Source organism: Pangasianodon hypophthalmus, chromosome 18 (assembly GCF_027358585.1).
Source record: "Pangasianodon hypophthalmus isolate fPanHyp1 chromosome 18, fPanHyp1.pri, whole genome shotgun sequence".
Classification (NCBI taxonomy): Eukaryota; Metazoa; Chordata; class Actinopteri; order Siluriformes; family Pangasiidae; genus Pangasianodon; species Pangasianodon hypophthalmus.
This window is the reverse complement of record NC_069727.1, coordinates 17,047,254-17,062,453: the sequence shown is the minus strand read 5'-3', so window position 1 is coordinate 17,062,453 and position 15,200 is coordinate 17,047,254. Positions and strand designations below refer to the sequence as shown.

The 15,200-nt window shown below is 38.3% G+C and overlaps 1 protein-coding gene across 2 annotated transcripts in view; it reads left to right on the top strand.

Moving 5' to 3' along the window:
- Positions 1–383: 383 nt before the first annotated feature.
- The window catches only part of tfec (transcription factor EC), a 38,124-nt gene continuing 23,307 nt past the window's right edge, over positions 384–15,200 (top strand). For both annotated transcript variants that reach the window (XM_053241927.1, XM_053241928.1), the window contains exons 1-2: positions 384–465; positions 10,486–10,673. In XM_053241927.1, the coding sequence (XP_053097902.1) occupies positions 10,503–10,673 (171 nt within the window). In that variant the 5' untranslated portion in view covers positions 384–465; positions 10,486–10,502. The remainder of the gene's footprint in view (positions 466–10,485; positions 10,674–15,200) is intronic.

Sequence of the window (15,200 nt, the reverse complement as noted above, 5' to 3'; positions counted from 1 at the left end):
AGGAGTCTATATTAAACACACACTTCTTAGTTCGTTGCCTAAATAATTTATTTGTTTATGCTGTATTTCCATTAGATACCTATTTACAATAGAGAAATTTGCAATGGCTGCTGTTAACAAGTCAGATGTAGAAAAGGATGTAAAAAAACCTAAAGAACATGCTTATTTATCAGTTCTCAATTTCTTTGAATTCTGGAAATGCTACTATATTTGTAATCAGGTCATTTATTTTTGTTTTGTAATACAAAAACAATGATAAGTCACTCTTTTTGGTTTAAATTTGGATCGGCCCATGTAGGAGATGAGAAACTTCCCTTTGCACTCGGCTCCATAAGCCAGAAAAGAGGAAACAGATAAAGCTTTATATCCGACTATGTCTTAGTGGCTAATACTAAAACATCTGGAAAGGCCAGTGTCTCACTGAAAGGAGAAGACTCTGTTGTTCAGACCTACAGTCACGAACAGGTAAGAACATTTTCATCACTCAAATCAGGCAAACTACAGAGGAACTGCATCACGAATTTCCTCTCGACTTTAGCAACACCAGGATATCACAGCCAAATCCATCACCATTATTATCAGCTGGTTATGCAACACAGGTCAAGGAACTGGACAGTGCTATGTGACTGCTATTCAATCAAACGATTTATTTATTATTGTGAACATCAAGTTTCCCATTTAAGTAGAATAACTGAATCATCCATTTCAGGACATTATAAACCTATACATGAGCTAACTTTGCTTGTAAAATGGGTCTGAATAATACAAGTCATTTGTATATTTTGAATAATTTGATTCTTGAATGTAATGTAATATTAGGCATGCAGTCCTGATAACGTGACAGCGACATAACTAAAAATGACTGATGTAATAACCATATCCAATTACTATTCCTATGTCCTATTCATAACACATAAAAAATTATTCAGCATGAGCATTTAAATAACTAATTACATTTTATCTCTCAGAAGGATTATAAAACACTTCGGTAGCAAATTTAGTATAAATAAAGAAAGAGAAAATAGGAATAAATATTAATACCAAGGAAAAAAAAAATTTATTTTCATGACATCCACAAACACAATAAAATATTAAGTAATGTCACTGTCACATCAGCCTACTGTATATTTGTGTGTTTTAATATAGATAATATTAGATAGATGAGATGATATAAATTGAATTTTTGAATAATATTTTATGGTAACACTATATGAAGGTTCCTTCAACTGACATTATTTCAGCTTCAGAATTAATATTAGTATGTAACATTAACAAAGTAACTAATACTTGTATAAAAAAATGAACAAATTAACCTGCATTATGCATTAATGTTCACCCCATGAGTAAAATCAAACTCACAAAACATGTTAATTAACACGTTTGTGGTTGTTAATTGGAAAAATTCAGAAATGAGGCTGAAATGCAAGCTCCGATATTTCCATTTATATTGGGGAAGAAGGTTCACAGTAAGTTATTAAGTTAACTATAGTTATTTCTGTGGATGTATTTTTAGTCATGGATTGATTATACAGTCAATACAGGTGTATTTAAGAGTTAAACAAACTTCAATTAATATGTATTTACTTTCTTTGTCAATATTACTTACTGTGTATTAATGCTGAAGTTCATTTTCTCTAATACAGTAAATAAAGTTAGTTAATGGAACCTAATGTTTTACATGTATTGTTAAGTGTATAAACACTTTATCCATTTTAAAAGCTATAATATAATATACAACATTAAACTGTAAGACACATTTATTGTGTCTTTGCATTTATAATAACTGTAAATAATGACACCTGAGGATTTAATACTCTATATTGTTGAGTGAAAGCCCAATGCATTTCTGGTCCTGAGATTGTTTTTGTGTGTGTGTGGAACCACAGAATGACACAGCAAAGAAAAGTTTCCAATAAAGGATGCTTCCCCTTTTAAGTGTCATCCGATATTTGGCTTGAAAACCATATGTTTAGGAAACCCATCGTGCTAATCATGTGGTTTTGCATCTGTGGAGGTCTGTTAGGAGGTCACTGCTTGTGGAGGTGTGCAAATATTGGAACTGTGTGGCATTTAGGCTGAGTGCATAAATAAGTGTTACAATCACATGCACATGTTGGTCATGACTTTGCAAAAAAAAAAAAAAAATTCACCAACAACAAAATCCCAACCCCAAACAGTCTGGATATAGAACGTGAATATAAAATTACAGAGTGATAGTGATATAATGGACAGCACTGGGCACTTGGGTTAAGATACGCAACTCAAAGGAAACCAAGTCACAGAGTTAAAATAAACATTTAATAAAAGCAGAAGTTATAGCAAAGTGAACAAATGTTTTCTTGCCATGCGAATCGAGTTGGAAAGCTGCTGAGTTCTGTTGGAAACCACAGCCACGTGAGGAGCAGAGACTGACTAACAAATACACCATATTCATTTGCAATATAAACAAATTAGAAAATCAGGGGGAACGATGCTATGGAAATAAGTAGGAATGATATAAGGAGGGAGTGAACCATTTAAAGATGCTCTGTGGATGCAAAAGATGATCACTCTTCAGTTTATAGATGATGCTGAACATTTTATCAGAGGCAGCAGTCAGCAACCAGAATATGAGCTGAGCCCTGCTTTATGTGAACACCAAACGGAGCTGAGTTATGGGAAATCATTTGATGAAATTATAAATAGTAGAAAAATAATCATAATACCAATGGTGATATAATGCATGTTTTCACTGCTTTATAGAGAAATGTTTTCATTTCAAAAATATTTTCCCTTTAGTCAAGGCAATTGCAAAATGCTGTATTTGATTGGTAAAAAATGTGTACACATTGCTAGTCTAACGGCTTTCCTGTATCATGTACCATTACCGGAAAAGCAGCAGAAGCTAGTTTTAAATTGTAGTTATTATAGTTAGGTAAATTAAACCCTTAGGACAGAAAAATGTATCTGAAATTTATCTTAATCACAGTTACACAAAAAATTACAGTTTTCATATTGTTAGCATTGTTGGCTCTCCCACCTTCTAAAGCTCCCAACTTTTGGCCATATAGTGTATACAGTGTATAGTTGTCCTACTATGATTACAAAGAGGGTTACACTTATAATAATAGTAGGACAAATATATATTATATACACTATATGGTCAAAAGTATGTGGACACCTGATGATCAGACCCATGCTTGTTGAACATCTCATTCCAGATTTATTCCCCCTTTGCTGTTATAATAAGCTCCACTCTTCTGGGAAGCTTTCCATTAGATGTTGGAGCGTGGCTGTGGGGATTTGTGATCATTCAGCTACAAGAGCATTAGTGAGATCAGGCGCTGATGTTTGGTGAGGAGGTCTGGGGTGCAGTCGGTGTTCCAGTTCATCCCAAAGGTGTTCAGTGGGGTTGAGGTCAGGGCTCTGTGCAGGACACTCGAGTTCTTCCACTCCAACCTTCACACACCATGTCTTCATGGAGCTCGCTTTGTGCACAGGGGCATTGTCATGCTGGAACAGATTTGGGCCTCTTAGTTCCAGTGAAGGGAAACTGTAATGCTACAGCATACAAAAACATTCTAGACTTCCTTCCCCTTGACCATGCTCAATGCCTGGTGGAAACTTTGACACTGGTATAGCTTTGTTAGTAAATGTAAGTAAAAATGATCATCTGAGAAACAGCCAAATAAGGAATATGCTAACCGTACATGGCACTATTGTAAAGTGTTGCTGGCTGGTTGACGTGCTGCCTCTTTAAACTAAAGCTTCAGTGCATTCAGAATGCAGCAGCCTGCATTTTTACCAGGAAAAGAAAATCAGTCAAGCAGGCAAGTAGGTTTTACTGCCTTTCCTCTTTTTTATCCCTTTCCTATTATTATTATTATTATTATTATTATTATTATTAATCATTTGTAGTAGTCATATTGGAGGAGAATGAGGTATATACTGACAGGGAGATTTTTAGATCGCGAATACTGGACACACACAGCAGCTTGGTGTTACTGGTGTCTGCGGTGTAGTGTGCAGTACAGAAGGGTTGAGTGGAGAGCTGAAGCACGAGTTGCGTGCACTGGTGGAGAAGTGTGCTTGCTGTAGTTTGTGTAGGAGGACGTGAACCACGTGTTGCATGTGGGGCTGTGTGGCATTACTGAAAATCGGCATTGATTCAGACTTTGTTGGCTGTGTCATTGCAGAATTTCCTCAAATCCTCCCTTTCCTACCGAAATGTCACACTAAAATACAGAACACTTCTTCTCACTGCTATGATGGCACCCTACATTGCTGGCATCTTGCTCAACACAACTGAATCAGATCTTAAAGTGTTTGGTAATAAGCTGATGAGTTAAAGCAGACTTTACTGCCAGAGTTTCTGTGCTCTGGCTTTGTCACTCAGGGGATAGTAGTCATTTAAGATCATTATAATCCAGACAACAGACCTCACAGTAACGTCTGAGAAGCAGAACACCGATTAAAATAAGTGTTTAGAATTCGGTGACCTCTTGTGGTAGGATGAGGTACAGCACTTAAACTTCTACAAGGCCAGCATTAAGTCAGAGAACATGCACTTCATCCAGCCCAGCTAAGTTCACAAAGGGCATGGGCTGGAAATCTTGGCAATTGCACTCAGACTTCCTATTGCTTAATAACAGGGAGGGATGTGTGAATTGCCTCATTGACAGTGGCCGGCTCTGGCGTATTGGTGTACTTGTGTGGAGTGCTATCCCAGTGACGTGCTGATGAAGGAGCTCTTCATGCGCTCCATCCCCGAGTGATGGCTTAAGAGTGGCTCAGTGGACGTGTCCCGCTCTCTGGGCCGCCTTGCCACACACAGAGTTCAGCCACAAGTGAGGTTCGGTTCACTTCGTCCAATCAGTGGCAGCGACAGGGTTCAGCACAAGGTGAGGCGCCGCTCACCCTTGACCAATCAGAAATGACACTGAAAGGATTGTCTGTTTGCTATTCGCCGCTCTCAGCAGCAGGAAAGTGGCCATGCTCTGTCCTATTTTCTGCCGATGAGATGGGCTCAAGAGGGGCACTGGCCTGACTCACACACACACACACACACACACACACACACACACCGCTATATCCATGCCCATCTAAATGAGCCTGTCAACAATCCTGAGCTTTTTCAACACTGGTTGCAACATGGGCAGCATCACCAAAAAGAATAAAACCAATAATTCCCTGAGTGGTTCTTCTGTAAATATAATAATAATAATAATAATAATAATAATAATAATAATAATGAACAGTACTTTCACCTTTTTTGATAGTTGGTTTTGATAGTTTTAAAGCTTTTTCTATCTGCTATCATGTTGTAGCAATATAGTATCTTTCTGATGTGCAATCTATCAGTATTCCCGATTAGCTGAATAAACCACACAGCAGGAGGATGATTGCAGATACAAAATGCAAATCAGAAAAGAATCAGATTATATAACAGTACAAATCACTAAGTGTGTACATTCACCTGGGCTTTCGGGACTGTGTCGGAAATTTTACTGTCGGAAATAATATTTGCATATATATATATATATATATATATATATATATATATATATATATATAAAAACAAAAAACAGGCCGTATTTTACTTTTGTTTGTGTAACCAACGTGTACTTGCGAAACAATCTGGCTAAATGACAACTGATGTAGGACTCAGGGTCTGAATGATACTGTATGTCACTTCTGGCATACTTTCTACAGAATTAAAAGTGTTTATTAATTTTATAACTTTTTAAAAATAATTTTGTAACTAAATCAAACCAAAATGCAAATAGTTAACAATTTCCAACAGGCATATATTGGAGTCACTTCAACTGAATCTTAAATCTTCGACTGGGTGTGTACTGCAGTGAGTGAACAGGAAGGCATCTGGGATTCAGCCTAATTGTGTCTTTTAGGTTTCTTAAAAATATTGCTTAATCCAACAGACACACGATGAGTAGAAGATGATGAATTCATTCATTTGTCATGATTTTATAATTACATCATAGGAACATAAATATTGCTGTTGAATAGCGTGAGAAATGTAAGAAACAACTGTGGGCAAGTTTCTGGGCAAGTTTATGATAAACCTGACATTACCTTTGGGATTTTCTTTGAGGAAATCAATATTCACTCTCTGGGAAGTATAACATTAAAGGTAATATCTGATTACTTTCTACAACTAAATATTTTAATTAATAATTAATTAATTTGAACAAGAACAACACTACTAAGAATATTAATATTAATATTATGATAATGATGATGAGCAGTCACTCATAAAAATGACATTAAATATATGAAAATTACTGTGAATAAATAAAAGTATAATTAACAATATAAAAGTTTTTAAACTGGATTTAATCTAGTTAACAAGCTGGCTTTCATACTGTTCTCTGGAACGTTATACTGGAGTTCAGGCACGTTTTAAGAAAAACATCTTCCACCTGCTGAGCCGTAAGTGACTCTCTGGATTAACAGTAGACTTGCCTCAGCTGAGTAAAATGCTCAGAGTCGGCTATACTGGTTCAGGAGATCAACAATATATTTCAGAGTTAAACCGTTCAAAACTTCGATTAACAGGAAGCCAGTGCAGCTTGAATAAATCTGTGTTAATGTGCTCTGATTTTTCTTTCCTGGTCAACAGGTGGATTGCTGCATTTTGAACTAGCTGTTGCTTTGTAAGGAGGCGGTCAGACTGCCAGCAAGATTAATCAGATGACATTAACAAGTAACATGTTACTTACATGGGAATCAAATAATAAACCAGCATCTATGGTTACACCTGGTTACTTATAAAAACAAGACCTCGATGTGTATTCCTTTGGCTCGATGACTGAAGGGTCAGACAAAAGCAGCCAGTGCAGCTCTGTTCAGAGCTCTGAGGGGTAAAAAGCAAAGAAGTACTGGTGAAAAGAGCAAATAAATGAGTGCTTCTATTTAAAAGGTCTACAACAAAGCACTGTGAGTGCCTGACAGACAGGTGAGAGCCAGAGCGAAGCAGAGAGAATGAGTGTGAGGACATGAGTGTGGTGTGTTTTGGCCAGGCCTGATGAGAGGAAAGAGCTAAGCTGAAAGGCCGGTGGGGAAGGACTGCGGCATCACACAGAGCTGTTCCTGACGAAAGCCTTTTAATGAGGCCCTTGGGGAAAGAAGAGCTCATCAGACTATAACTCATCCTGAGAGACCACACTCTCTCCCTCTCTCTCTCTCTCTCTCTCTCACACACACACACACACACAAAAACACTCTGCGTCTCTGTTCTAACTCCAGTGTTAACCACACATGCACACACGCACACACACCCGCACACACACACACACACAGCCAGCCTGCGTGCTACAGCCTTGTGATGTGTGTTACACTGCTGGTACTCAAAGCATCCTGAGGCTATTGCTCACGTCATTGTTTCCTTTATACAATCAATTACCTCTAGGCAGGTTTTTCAGGCATCTGGAGAGGTTTACTGCTCACAGTAAATCATTACTAGGCACAAATTTCCTCATTTTGGCCCCTGCTTGACTCTAAGATCACTAAGTGATGGAATGTCCATAACAATTATGAGTACACAAAAACTGTTACTAAGCATAAAAAAATATAGTGGAATACATTGTCAAGCACACTGTTCTCACACAATGAAGGGAAAGGGTTTTTTTTTGCACTTGCACAAGCCTTTTGTTAAAATGAAGTCCAAATATAAGCTTTCACAGTTTCATCTCATTGTAAATAGCTTAAATTTTTGACCTCTGCATCAGCCAACAAGTGCTGAATAAGAGAGAATAGGTGGTAGTGACAAAATCTATGTTTAGTGTTGTTATCTTGTCAAGAGAGAGGCCTTGTCAGTTGATTACTCATACAAAATGCCTCCATTGTTTATGAGGAATACAGCGCCTCTGGTTTATAAAAAAGCTTCCACAGAAATAGTGGCCAACACTGGCTCAAGTCAAGTGCAGACAGGGACAATTGTCTCAAACAGCACTGGCTAAAGCAGACACTGTTCGCAGGAATGTAGAAGGACTCCTCCAAGCCATCATCAAATTTGACCAGAGTCTAGAATCAGCAATTATACACCGGCAATCAGCAATGCTGGCGACAGAGAAAAAAAAAGAGAGGATGGACAAGACAAAACTTAACAGTGATTGCACTGATGAAGCAAGGTGAGGAATGTGCGAAACTGCCAATTATCTCATGCATGAGGTAGAGGCAGATGTGAACGTCCCTCATCTTTGGACAGCTTCTTGTCAGCCTATTAAGGAGCTCTTTCCTCTCTCTTTACTCCTCTCTGATCTTTCTGCGAGCACTGGAGCCCAAGGTTTAGCTCCTCAGATTGGATGAAACTGTCTCGCTATCATATTGCTCTTATAATAGAGAGACATTATAATGATGAAGAAAGGGCAGCTGCAGCTCAGAGTTACAGAGCTCCATATCAACAGAATTGCTTGTCTGTAAATGGTTATACGTCCATATACGAAAGGACGGACGCTACATGAACCCGAATATAGCATCTGTTGTTCAAACAAGTACTGTATAATTAGCAGATCATAAAACAGTCTGTGAGTTATGGCAAGACCATTGCATTACCTCACACATTCAGTTATCAAGACCAGTGGGATTTGGATAGGGTGTGATGTTCTGGTTCACTGTGGTCTGGCTTTTCCATTAGAAGAGAGCTCTGGCATGCTGTCTAATCGCCTAGGTTTTCTATGTCTCTCCATTGTCCCTCTTATATTCGTTAGCCCTTCCCCATTTTGGACAAGTGACCTGGATCATACAAATGCTATAAAGACACATTACGGTTAAGCCAATTATGAGGCAAGGCCACGTAGTGCCAGTCACACAACTCTCACATAAAGAGGCCTGGAATGCCATCATACTCTACCATTTTCTGGCAGTGAAATACTGTACATCCTGACAAGATACTGCAGTTATCAGTGTTGAACTGACTGGCACAGAAAAGGGTACGAAACCAACTAGAGGTGTGCATGGCACTGTTTTTAAATCCCATTCCAGCCCACTCCTGCCCTCTGACTCTCGCAGAAAGTTTGACCAATCCTGTTTGCTCCTGCAGACACTCTTAAAAAATCCCATCTGCTCTCGCAGAGACTCTTAACCAATCCTCCTGCTCTAGCAGACACTCTTGACCAATCCTGTATGCTTCTGCACACACTGTTGACCAATCCCTCCTGTTCCCCAGAAGCACTTGACCAATGCTGTGTGCTCCTGTAGACACTCTTGACCAATCCCGCCTGTTCCCCAAAAGCTCTTGACCAATCCTGTGTGCTCCTGCAGACACTCTTGACCAATCCTGCCTTTTCTCACATACACTCTTGACCAATCCCACCTACTCTCACAGACACTCTTGACCAATCCTGCATGCTCCTGCAGACACTCTTGACCAATCCTGCCTGTTCTGCAGACACTCTTGTCCAATCTCACCTGCTCTCTCTGACTCTCTTGACTAATACTATATGCTCCTGCAGACACTCGACCAATCCCATCCACTCTCCCTGACACTCTTTACCAATCCCACTAACTCCTGTAGAAAGTTTGACCAATCCCATAAGCGCCCACAGATATCTTTGACCAATTCTGCCTGCTTCAAGACACTCATGACCAATCCTATCTGCTCCTGCTGAAAGCTCGTGAAATCCTTCACACTCCCACAGATGTGGTGGTTATTATTATTATTATTATTACTATTATTATTATTATTATTATTGCCAGCCATATTTTCTGATAAACTTAGATGGTCAAATTCTAAACAAATAAATAATTTAAACCATAGTGACCCTGAACATAATAAAGTAGTTACTGATGATAAATGAATGAAAGCAGTAAATGCATCACACAGTGCCTTGTGAACATGCTCTTATGTTAATGAACATGTCCTTATGTTTTCCTGCAAGCTTTATATCTGCAAGTCCACAAGGAAGTAAAAATTGTCTGCTCCCATCAGGGTCTACTGGAATCCCGTGGGATCCTAGTCCTGGGGCACAACGCTAGCACAGTTCTCAGACTAAATATTACATATTACAGAATTACTGAATGTCATGCATACTTTTTTTCCCACTAAGTAAACTTCCCAGTCACTCTGAGCTGAAAGGCTGAAATTATTAAATAGGAGGTAACACAGGACAGGGAGTAAGTCTGAGTGTTAGCCTGGTGCTAAAATTATCCTCTGATTGGGTTTACATATCAAGTGATTTTGTGTGACAGTCTAAAAAGAGAGTTTATTCGTAGCATGCTGTCTCTTATTTACTTTGCAACAAACTCAAATAAAAGCAAAATAAATACACATTTCTAATCAAATCTGAGATTTAAATGATGAATGGATACTTCTCCTCAACAGACAATTCACAGCAACTGTGCAATTTAATTTAATCAGTTTTGGATTTACAGACATGTATCCAAGTTCAGTCATGTGCAAGTCACTCTTTTCCAAGTAGGACTAATTCCTGCATGAGTTTACTTAGAAGCTCACAACATTTTGGTCTTCGTTTTTTCATTTTTCAGAAAACCAGACTTCCAGAATGTTCCAGGGCCACTCCAGTGTGCCTGTTTCTCTTATGAGGAGTGGTGTAAATGAGCAGTGGGATTCTGGCCCATGGTACTCGTCCTATAGCTACCCCTCCACCTCCCAGCAAGGCACCTACCACCGTGCCCAACCTCCATCCTGGAGCCCGTCCTACTCCAACTGGAAGGTATGGCCTTCATGTTCCTGCTGTTAGATATATTCAGCCAAACACACAAAATCCAAACTTAATTTGGCATCAGTTTCCTTAAAGCTAGTATTCAGAGATCATATAACATAACTCCTGTACAAACCCTTCATAACAGCTGGCATAAACTTACATAACTATATATAAGAGCTTATTCTAACAGGTATAAAGACTGCTTCCATCAATGCGGATATCAGCATTAACATCTGAGTCAAGTGACAGATTTTTGTTGAATTTTCTGGATAATTTACATTAAAATAAACACTAACATGCAATGGAATTTTTATCACTGTTATTATCACTGCAGTGTCCTGGCATCAGTATTCATACAAATCTTATAAACAGTAATTATAGGAGAATTTTGTAACTGTTATACCTTTTATTTTGGTGTTTTGACATTAGTACTTATTAAATTTTGCGATTTTTATAAGTGATATTATAAATAGTTCATTGCAGTGTCTTGACATTAGTATTCATAAAAATCTTATAAATAGTAAAATTATGAGACTAATAACACTGTTGTTATAACTTTCATTACAGCGCCATGACAGACATTCCTTAAAAAAATCTTATAAATAGTAAAATTACAAGTTTTTTTGTGTAACTGATCTTTTTATTATGATATTAACATCTTATCTATGAAAAAGCAGTAAAAGGACTTTACTATAACTCTGTTATAACACTTTCATGATTGTCACAGTTAAAAAAAATCACTGTATGACAGCGTTAAACAGCAGGTTTTTATGTAGATGTTTCCAAGTGTCAAGTTCGGAAGATACTGCAGAGTTCACCATTGTGCAGTTTTTTCCAGTTACAGGAGTGGCCTTGCTTGGCAAGTGATGTCACATTATGACTGTCATGTAACTCTGACATACCAGAACTACAATCAGCTTCTGAGAAAGCACTATGTTCTAATATAATTAATGTAAAATTGATGGAAGATTTTTTCCGTCAGGTTATGAATACTGGAATAAGAAGGTGCTTATGTAAGCGCAGCATTAAATACAGATATTAATTCTATACATGGTTATGGTAATAAAGGTAAAGAAAATGAGCAGAGAAGAGAAATGATGAGTAAATGAGAAAATGAGTGCATAATTTCAAGTGAGGGATATGCACTTGTCAAATACGGTTGCGAGTGTGTGCGAAAGTGTGAAAGTATGGTTGCAAGTGTGTGTGAAAGTGAGTTTGTGAGTGAGTAAAAGTGTGAAATAAAGATTGTGCATGTAAGCGAGGGAAAGAAACCATCTTTACTTCGGGGGAGCCAAGGGTCTGTGTAAGCATGACCGACAGATTTCAGTTTAAAAACTTTTAAGTCTTACACTTCCTCTAGCTACTTCCTCTCTGGAAAATCCATTTTATACTATTACAGTGCTCATTTAATGTTTCCAAATAATTTTTCCAGATAGATAAAAATAATTTTTTTTTTTTTTTACATTTGCAATGTATGTCTTCCCCTAAATAAATGAATGAATAATAGTAGATTCATGAAAAATATACAAAGACAAATGAATGATGCTACACATGTACTGGAATTATCTCTTCATATTTATATCTAGATTGTCAAGAAACAAGTTTATTGTTAAGTAACTTCACATTCTCATAAATGGCATATTTACTGGCATTAAAAGTTATACATACTTAAGGGTGGGCAGCAGTTTCAGAAATGTGAAAATGGATGCGTGTGGGTATATTTGTGACCTTTCACATAGGCACAAGTGAGAGAATGTGAAAGCTGAACCTTTTCTCTTGCCTGCTACTCTGGTATTTAAGCCCGTAATGTGATTACAGATTATTGCAGATATCTGCAAACTGATGCAGAAACCACCCAAATGGCTCTTTGTGTTGCAGGAGACATTTTTCAGGAATTCTTACTCAGAGGATTTTGTGGCAGCATTGTTTCAGCTATAAGTCCCTGCTAAGCACTGACAGATTGGGTCAGTGTAATCATGCTGTTTGGTTATTATGTGTATGTGTGTGGGCATTTCCAACTATAGTGCACATGTAGATCTAGAGCAAATGAACATGGTGTTTTTTTTTTTTTTTTTACTGCCACCTGAGATAGAAGTGAAGACAAGAAAAAATATCCAACTTCCCCTTGCAGTTTTTCCTTCTAAATTTTCAAACAGAGAAAAAAGAGCTATATTCTTCTGAGAAAGAGGAAAAAAGCAGCAGTCAGTTTTGTTGGTCGAAGGGGAGAGAGAGAGAGGTGTTGAGGTGGGTTGACTTGGACACATCAAAGTAGGCCTGAGTTTGGTCTGTTCCACAGGAAGCCTTTCATGTTTAAAGTCCGTATGAGAGAGAGAACGAGTGTGTGTGTGTGTGTGTGTGTGTTTGTGTGTACATGCGGATGAGAGCGCAGCACAACCTAGGAATCTAGGAAGAGAAACTTGGCTTTCAAGAAGAGCGTATCCCCTGAGGCAGTTGTGCGCACAAGTGTGTGCACACAGACACATGGAAACAGACAAAGACAGATCCATAGCCATGTATGTACAAGTGGGACCTGCTGTGAGGCTGATGTTGGGTCGGGGCAGGTGGAAGGATGTGTAGTGGAGGGGGGAAGGAAAAGGGGCACAGAACTTCATCAGGGGGAGCAGGAGGAGGAGGAGGACTGTCTCCTGGCTGCCTGAGACACTCGGGTTGAGCTGTGATTGGAGACCACCCATCCCTCCTGGCAAAGGGCCAACTGTGACTAGCCATGTCATGCTGTGGCATACTGAGCTGCTGGTTAGGAGAGCAGAACAAATAAGGAATAAACCATTTGGGGATGTGCTTTTGTGGGAAAATAATCCATGACAGGGTGGTGTGATCCCATTTACCACCCCAGAGTTGAATATTTTCCTCTAACAGCATGTCCTGAAGTGTGTTATTCCTCTTATACCACAGCAGTTTGCCAACAATGGCAATTTTTAATTTATGAATGAATGAGACACGCTTTTAAACTGCTTACAATTACATTTAACATCTGCGAGACACTTTAGTTCCTGTTATCACTTACGTTATATCCACCTCATCAACCTCTCGTTTTTATCTCTGTTGAAGTTAATAAGACAAACAGTTACAGCGAACCCAGAAACCATTACAAAGCACTGACACACAAGACTCCTACTCTTGTACAGTAGTGTAAATGCACATCGAAACCAATCATCATGCACTAAAGATCCCAACACAGTGGGGAAACACAGTTATATTAGCATTATGGTGATGGGATATGAAGTCATACACCCACAGGGATTGGTGGTAATTTTAAAAAATCTTCCAGTACCAGGAAGAGAAAAGTACAAATGTAAATGAGTCCTGTTGTGTTTCTATGACAGGGTCGGTTGGAGAGAGATCAAACTGAATGTGACAAATATGAAAGGAATGAACAATACACAAATGTAGAAAAATAACCTGCAAATTAAAATCCACCTTCAAAATATACATAAATTAACAAGAGCAAACAGAAAGAGGAAATGCGATATTAGTGAAACTGATTATGAGAAAAGGCCACATATTCATGCGGAAATCAGAGTTTCTCAACAGTGTGACATATATTGTAGTGTTGGTTCAAATAAGCTTCTACATCTTTTATCAGACACCACCTAGATTTGAGTGTTTCACCAAGTATTTCGACAAGATGACTGAAGGACATGACAGATTGGGATGTTCCTGTTGCTTTATTAGTGTGGCAATACCCTACTGTTTAGTGCTTGTTGTCTCAAACTTTGATCTATGAGGGTTACTTCCCTCTAATAGGATTAAGGCTGAGTCCCTTTATGCGCTCTGTACTTAAGTACTGTGTGCACTGTGGATCAGGGCCTGACCTGCCCTGCATCACCCTGTCTTTCCACAGCTGAGCCAAAACAAGGAGGAATTTAAGACAAAACTTCAAATAATCCTATCATATGGCCATAGGAGGTTAGCACCATGTCCAGAGAAGACAGAGAAGCTCATTCTGAAGTGCTGGACACAGATGTGTGTCAGGAAAGAGTCAGATGATAAAGAGAAGGACCACCAACAAGTGACTGTCAGCTGAATGAAACTAACACAACACTGACCTTTATTATTTCACCGTGCTTCATATAGAGATAGTTTGGCATGTAAAGATCCCAAGAGTACAAATCTATAGACTACAGAATATCATAAGAGTTTATAAGTATATGTACTGTATATGTAAAGAAATTCTGTAGAGCAAAAAATGCTTTTAAAAACAATTAAATGAAAAGTTTCTAAATATCAAATAAAACGCAGTGTAAAAGCAGTAAACAGAAAACTTTTTGCTAAACTAAACATCTAGATGAAATGAATACATTAAAAAAAAAACAGTGCCTCACCCTTCGTTCACACTTGCAAGCGACAAGTTGCTCATTTTAGTTGTAGTTTATCTCTTGTTGGGGTTTTGTGACTGTTGTCCCTGTCAAACAGTAGTAGCTATGTATATCTTCAAAAATAACGAGTTAAACACAAACTGAATAACGCACCAATTGGCTGTTTGATTTACATGTTACTTTACATGTTAGGCTTTGT